Below are 7,413 nucleotides of genomic sequence, written 5' to 3'. Positions count from 1 at the left end.
AGAGTGTATGGTGGATTTGCAGGGCTGACTGACACAGGTGAGTATCAGTGCCGTTTCTTCACTCTGAGTGGAAGGCCCCAGTTTGAAGGGTGCCTCCTTCAACATGCGTTTCTCCTGAGGTTTACACCTTACACAGAATTTTGCAAAACTTTTTTGATCATGACCTCGTGTATGTACTTGAATATATATAACTGAAACAAAACAATCACAAGACAATACCTACCCTGATGTACAATACATTCTGATATTTTCAATTCCCTTCCTGTTCATATTTTTAAAATCTCAGTCATGATCCGTAAGATTGATTTCATGGCCCTCTAACAGATCATAACCTGCACTTTAAAAAAAACCCTGCCTAGTGCAAGCTTTCCAGAACTTTTCCATGTAACTACCTTGTGTGGCTCTTACCCTTGTTGTGGTCCGGGAGCCACACGCCTGGAGTCGAGTTCCCCGGTAAATGCGACCCGTGTCCCAACCAAGGACACCCGAGAATCACCAACACCAAGCAGAAAGATTAGCAAAGGATTTATACAAGTACAAGTATAGAAGCTTACACAAACTGTCCGGACAGGGTCCCACTCGGAGAGAAGTGAGTGAGACCCCGACTAACAGTCGGGCGAGGCCTTTATACCCTTCACAGGGCAGGAAGTCCCCAAGGCGGGAGGGAGCTGTTTAATTTTGAATCAGCCGATCAGGAACCCGGTTCTTCCCACCCCAAGCAAGCAAGCTTCTTACAGAAGCCAAAATGTGCTGTTAGCCCTGAAGCTGTTTCTTTCATCACACCCTGTCCTGGGTGACTGGTGCACATACCTGTTTTTCTGACGAGATCAAGGGCTCCTCAAGGTGAACTGTCCAAGGTCACACTCAGTTGACCGGTGCCCTTGAGATCTGGCTGAAGCTCTGCGCAGAACAAGGTTCTCCCTGGGTGGCAAACACCACAGTCTGGCCCGAGGACCACGACACTGAAGAGGGGCACGAGGAGCCCTGGGGAGGAAGAGTCAGTACAGAATGTCTCAGCACCTCTGGCCAACCAGAGCTGGCCTTCCATCCACCCTCTTCCAGGTGATTGGCCCCAGGGGACTCCTCTCCGGGTAGTTCATCCCTGCTTGCTCCTGTGGGTGTGGTTTCTGGCAGATGGCCTGAAACTGCTTGGTCCCAGTCACCAAGAATGGGTCATTTCTTCCCCCGGCTCTGAGCTGAGAAGGTTCTTGGCAGGCTGTCCCACCAGCTTCCTGTCATGGCTCTCAGGCAAGGACTCAGGTGAGGGGGGGGACGCTGCCAGTGTCAGGGGGAAGATGAGGCGGGACAGCTGTCCTGAGAGGAGTCCAGCCTGGTGGCCAGAACAGTCAAGGAGGAGGCACCAAGGCTGGCCTGCTGAGCCATATAGGTCCTGGGAGAAGGTGACTGGAGGACATCACCCAAGGGGTAGAGACGGTCCAAGGAATGGGTGGTGGGGTGGGGGGAGGCTGCATCCTGGGAGATCTCGTGCCCGTGAAGAGCTCGGCGACTCCTCCTGCTGCCCTAAACTCTGAGCCCCCTCGGTGAGCAGAGAATAGACTTTGGGGCGCACCTTCCACTGCAACTGTGAGCCCTCTATTCCAACTGGGAGTGACTGTCCAGGATTGCAAACTTGTTCCCACTTAGGAACTAATGACTGACCTTCAACCTCTTCCTGAAAGCAAGGAGAGTACAGGAGCAGGGCATGAGGCCACCTTGCGGGACCACCTTCTGCAGGTGGAAGCGGGGTGGAGGGGAGGGGATCCTTTTGAAAATATCGGAGCAAGGAACTGGGAGGAATGGGTCAGGCAGGCGCCTCTGTGGACTAGGGGCTCCCTGGCTGGGCCATGGGAAGGGGCGGCAGGAGCCTGTTGCAGGCCTGGGTGTCAGCACCCTCCCAGGGCTGACAGCTGAAGCCCACCTGGACCACTTGGGGACAACTCTGCCTGGCTGCCCCAGTTGGGAGGGGCCGGCTAAGAGGGTCAGACGGCAGGGAGGGCAGAGAGAGCTCCGCTGCAGCCTTCTCCTGCCCCTGGCACCTCCCATGCCGTCCCTCCGGGGGGGCAGTCTCGCTTCCAGGAGCGACTGTAAAATATCTCAATAATTTTTATATCAATTACATACTGAAATGATATTTGGGGTTACATATTGAAATGATACATTAGGTTAAAATAAAATACTAAAATTAATTTCGGTTGTTTCTTTTCACTTTTTTAACATGGCTACTACTAGAAAATTTTAATTTACGTTCCTGGCTCACATTATATTTCTATTACGCAATGCTGTTCCAGATTTTTTCCTACATTTTTATAAAACGACATAGGAACACGTCTGTAAATGCACAGGTACACAGGTATAGGGGCTTCCGCCCTCACAGAAGTGCAGCCAGCCTCTATGTACAGTTGTTACTTCCTCTTCCACTTGATTCTTTAGGCCCTCTTTTCCCGAGAGCACATATAAATCTATCTTATCCTTTTCAGTGGCCACATTGCTTTCCATTGTATAGAAATGCATAATTCATTCATCCAACTCCCTAAGGACGAACAGTGGGGTTGTCTATCTCCATTTGCTTTTTCCAGCAATGCTAGGAGAGCATCCTTGGCCTGCCCACTGTGAAGTCTCTGTTTCTAGAGGTGGGAAAGTTGGGTCTGGTGTGAGTGCTTGAAATGATTGTGCAGGCTCCTCAGGCAGGGCTAAGAGAGGTGGACTTCACCTTGCAGTCACTAGAAAGGCTTAAAAACACTTGTTTTTCCTAAATGGCTAACTCTGTATTTTTCCTTCATTAAAAATGCAATAAAAGCACATTACGGACAACTGGGGGTAAAAATAAAGGGAAAAAACCCTCCCATAACTTATTACACAGTCACTTAAGTTTTTCCCTTCACTCTTATTTGCTCGGGCATGTTTTCATTGCTAGACTGTAACCACAGTGCCCATCAATTTTAGATCCTGCTTTCTTCATTCACGGTTCTTGTGCAAGTTTTTTCCATGTGACTGCAGACTCTTCATAAAAAGTTTATTTAGCCAGTCCCTTTGGCTGGACGCTGGGGCCTTTTTCAGTTGTATCCGAGAGGGCTGCACAATGCCTTCTCCACTGGTGTCCTCCAGCCCACGTTCAACCAAGCTCAAGTCTCCCTGCATGAAAGAAACACACGCACCTCCGTCATCCCAAGCCCTCAGCCCCTCCAGTTACCATCCTCTCCCTTTCCTTTTACAGCCAAACTTCCGGAAAGAGCCGCTTCCACCACCACCACCCCAGCCTCCACTGCCTCCTCTGCTCACTCAGTCCCCCGCCCGTCCCCAACCGTGTCCTCGGTGGGTGCCTGGGCCCTGGCTCTCCTTCCTCTGCTCTCTCCCTCTTCCACAACGTCCCTGCCCTCCTGGTGAATCCCAGAACTCTCTCCCAAGCCTGCCTGCCTGCCTGCCTTCTGAGCTCCAGCTTCTTACCCCCAACCGGACTATCAGCCACCATCTCCTTTCCTGGTCCCCCAGCCCTGTCCCTCTCATCAGTGACCAAGTCCTGCCCATCAACCTCCTTGACAGCCAGTCATCACCTACTCCTCCCCAGCCCACTGCCAACACTCACCTGTCTTCCTGCCTCCACCTGGTCCCTGCCCCACGTCCAGGCTCAACAGTTCAGCTGGAGTATCTTCCAAGTAAAAATGTGACAGCATCACTCCCTGAAGGAAAGAGCTTTCAGGGCTCCCCATGGCCTTCAAGATGAAGTCCAAACCCCTCATCCTGGAATGTGGGCCCTGGGTGACCTGGCTCAGGCTTATCTCCAGCCTCAACTCTTATCACTTCCTATCCACACCCTATACCCCGCCCCTGTGGCAGGCCTGCAGTTCCCCGTATTTTCCAAGCACTCTCACCTCGTCACTTTTACACAGTGCTGTTTCTTTTTCATGGACCTCCCTTTCCCCTCCACTGCCTTCTGTTTTTGCATCGGCAGGCAGACTCTCAACCACTGCGCCACCAGGGAAGCCCCACTGCCTTCTTTGTGTGGGTAACTTTTAGCTCTTCAGGTCCTAGCTTAAGGGTCACCTCCTCCAGGAAGCCTCCCTGACTTCTCCCCAATGGTATCTTGCCATTTGCAAGATAATGGTATCTTGTTATTTACACTAATCACAGGCTTGCTGTGCTGTGTTCCATTCATCTGTTTGCAGTCTGTCATGTGACCCCATTCCCCTCCCTTCCTGGCCACCCACATCTTCCTGACCCGGCTCCCTTAAAGACAAGGTCTGTGTCTCGCTCACCTCTGAATCCTTGACCTAGCACAGTGCTTGATTCTGAGCTTGTGACCAATAAGTATAGGCTGAACGCATGAATGAGCAGAAGCTAGTGAACATCTTGATGCATAAACTTTTCCCATGCTGAAGATGATCTCCTTTCAACAGATTCCCAGAAGTTGCAGTGATTGGATTAAAGGGGATGACTATTGAAAGCTTCAATTCCCACAGCTAAGAAGCTTTCCAAAAAAGCTGCAGCAATTTACATCCCACCAGCAGGTGTAAGAGTGCCTGTCTTGCTGTATTCTCCCAGTGTGGCTATTTTCATTTCTTTCTTTTTAAAAAGTGCTCATTTTATAGGCAAAACATCCCACCTAGTTCTAATCTATAGGTCTTTGATTACTAGTGAGGGTGAACATTTTTCCATATGTTTGCCTACTAAATGCATTTCCCCTTCAAAGATTTCCCTGTTCATGTGACATGGACAGTTAAGGCAGGTGGCATTTTATGAGCTGACTCTGGGGGCTGTGTCAGGAGTGACTGGGAGCAGGGAGGTCGCTGCTGCAATGGTCCTGGTGGGGGATGAGCAGGCAGGATCACTGTGGGGGCCGGAGAAATAGGAGGGGCAGAGGGGGGTGGAGATCAAGGAGGCCAAGCCAACCACCCACCCCTGGGGACTGACAGTGGGCGAGGCAGAGGGAGGGGTCAGTGCACCCAGGTTTCACCAGCTGAACAGAAGGGGTGTCTGCCCTGAGATGCACAGGCAGATATGTACACACACAACCGCAAGGTGCCTCTCTGAGCTATTTACTGGATACACCTGCTGAGGAACGGTGAGGTGGGGCAGCAGAAAAGGCAGGGGCGGGAGGGTCTGATCAGGCAGGCCTCTTGAAAGAGACCAGAGGAGGCAGATTTTGGAAGGACTCATAGGGCAGGGAGGGGAGCTGGGAAGCTGTGCAGAGAATCCTGAGGGCTTGTTTAGGAATACTACTACTAATGATAATCAACAATAGCTAAAGCTTACTGACCTTTTACTGTGTGCAAGGCCTTGTTCTAATCACTTAGTAGGTATTAACTCAATATCCATCGCAGCCCTCTAAGGTATGTATTCTTAGTATCTGCATTTCTAGACAAGAAGACTAAAGTGTAGAGGCCCAGAACCTTGCCCAAGGTCAGAGAGCTAAGAAGTGGTGGCCTGGGATTCGAACCTGACCTGCCCATCTCCCCATTATGGATGTCAGGGTGTCCAAACTGGTATTCACTTTCCAGTAGTGATGCAAATGGGACTCCTGGCTTAGAGTGGCAATCAGATCCTACAATCCTAAGGTACAGAGAGGTAGAGTTCAAGGCAGCTTAAGGAAGAGTTTCTAATAATGGAACAGGCTGCTTTGGGAAGGCACTGAGAGCTCTGCACCCAGGAAAAGATATCCAAAAGCCTGGGGAAGGAATTCTGTCTTCAGAGACCCCAGACCAGCGGTCACCAACCTTTTTGGCACCAGGGACCAGCTTCATGGAAGACAATTCTTCCACGGACCAAGGGGTGGGGGAGGGGGGGAGGGGATGGTTCAGGTGGTAATGCAAGCGATGGGGGCAGATGAAGCTCCGCTCACTCACCTGACGCTCACCTCCTGCTGTGCGGCCTGATCCGCGGCCTGGGGGGTTGGGGACCTGTGCCCCAGACAACTGCTCAGGGCTCCTCCAACTCCGTCCCTTACACTCTAGAAGGGAGAGAAAGCCAGGAGGGCCCCTGAGAGGCTGGGGGCAAACAGGACTGCTGGCCTCTCCAGGGCCTTGGTGCTCCCGCTTCTGCTCTGAATGCTGAGTAGGGTGTTCCTGCACCAGCCCTAGGGGTCAGAGTCTCTGAGTCCAGAAATTCCAGGGTCCTGAGGTCCCGAGTTCCAAGGATCTATGAGTCCAACACCCTGGGATGCTGACACTTCCAAGGTCTCTGATTCCAGTTTCTCACAGTTCCACCCAGAATAGAGCAAGTGCAGGTAAAGGTACAGGCTCCAGTGCCAAGCTGGGTTCAAATCCTGGCTTTCACTTACCAACTATGTGCATGCTTGCTTGCACAAGTTACTGAAGCTCTTTGAGATTCAGTTTCCTCACCTGAGAGATGGAGATAATAATGGTGAGGATTAAATGAGATAATGCACATTACTTTGAACACTATCTGCCACATGACAAATGTTCCAAAATATCAGGCATTAGTACGATTATTTTAGAACTCTGGGATCCCAAAGCCTGTTCATACAAAGTTTCCAGTATTCTGAACGTCCCAGTTACCTATGTAAGGAATCAGTGACTGAAAACAGTTCATTATTACCACAGGTCATGATTTTGTGGCTCAGGAATTCTGACAGGGCTCAGCAGCAGTGGGGGCCCCTCCCTGCTCCCAAAAGTCCTGTGGATGACTGGCGGGCACCTCTCTCCGTGGCTAGGCTGGTCTCCCTCACTTCGTGGCAGCATCTGAGTTCTGACACTTTTTTTTTTTAATTTACTTATTTTTATTTATTTTTGGCTGCGTTGGGTGTTCATTGCTGCCCACAGGCTTTCTCTAGTTGCCGCGATTCGTTGCAGTGCGCGGGCTTCTCATCGCGGTGGCTTCTCTTGTTGTAGAGCACGAGCTCTAGGCGCATGGGGCTCAGTAGTTGCGGTGCTCGGGCTCAGTAGTTGTGACTCGTGGGCTCTAGAGCCCAGGCTCAGTAGTTGTGGCGCACGGCCTTAGTTGCTCTGGGGCATGTGGTATCTTCCTGGTACAAGGCTCGAACCTGTGTGCCCTGCATTGGCAGGTGGACTCCTAACCACCGCGCCACCAGGGAAGCCCTGAGCTCTGGGACTTCTTAAGCGAAGGGTCAGAGCTCTAAAGAGACAAAGGCTAACGAGCCGGTCCTCCCAAGGGCCAGCACAGCATCCCTTCCTCGGGACTCTATTGATCGAAGAGGTCAGGGAGAGCTGCGTTCAAGCGGGGAACAAAGGGCCTCTCGGGGCAGGGGTGGCAAACAATGGGTAATTATTTTTAATCCACCTAGGACGATTCCGGAGCTGGACAGTTCTGGAGTTCCAGGGACTGGGGTTGCACGGGCACAAGTACGGGCGAGGGGAGGCCTCAGAAGCCCGAAGTCTCAGCGGATGTCGGAGGGCGCTGAGGCCCGGCTTACTCAAGATGGCCCCGCCCCGCCCCGCC

At 51.7% G+C, this 7,413-nt stretch overlaps 1 protein-coding gene across 1 annotated transcript in view; it reads left to right on the top strand.

Annotated features, from left to right (window-relative positions):
* The first annotated feature begins 7,358 nt into the window (after window positions 1-7,358).
* A3GALT2 (alpha 1,3-galactosyltransferase 2) overlaps window positions 7,359-7,413 on the top strand; it is a 789-nt gene continuing 734 nt past the window's right edge. The window contains 1 exon segment of the mRNA XM_007472217.1: window positions 7,359-7,376. Within this exon segment, the coding sequence (XP_007472279.1) occupies window positions 7,359-7,376 (18 nt within the window).

This window comes from Lipotes vexillifer, unplaced genomic scaffold (genome assembly GCF_000442215.2).
Source record: "Lipotes vexillifer unplaced genomic scaffold, Lipotes_vexillifer_v1.1 scaffold1261, whole genome shotgun sequence".
In the NCBI taxonomy this organism is placed as follows: Eukaryota; Metazoa; Chordata; class Mammalia; order Artiodactyla; family Lipotidae; genus Lipotes; species Lipotes vexillifer.
This window is presented reverse-complemented; position numbering and strand designations above follow the sequence as displayed.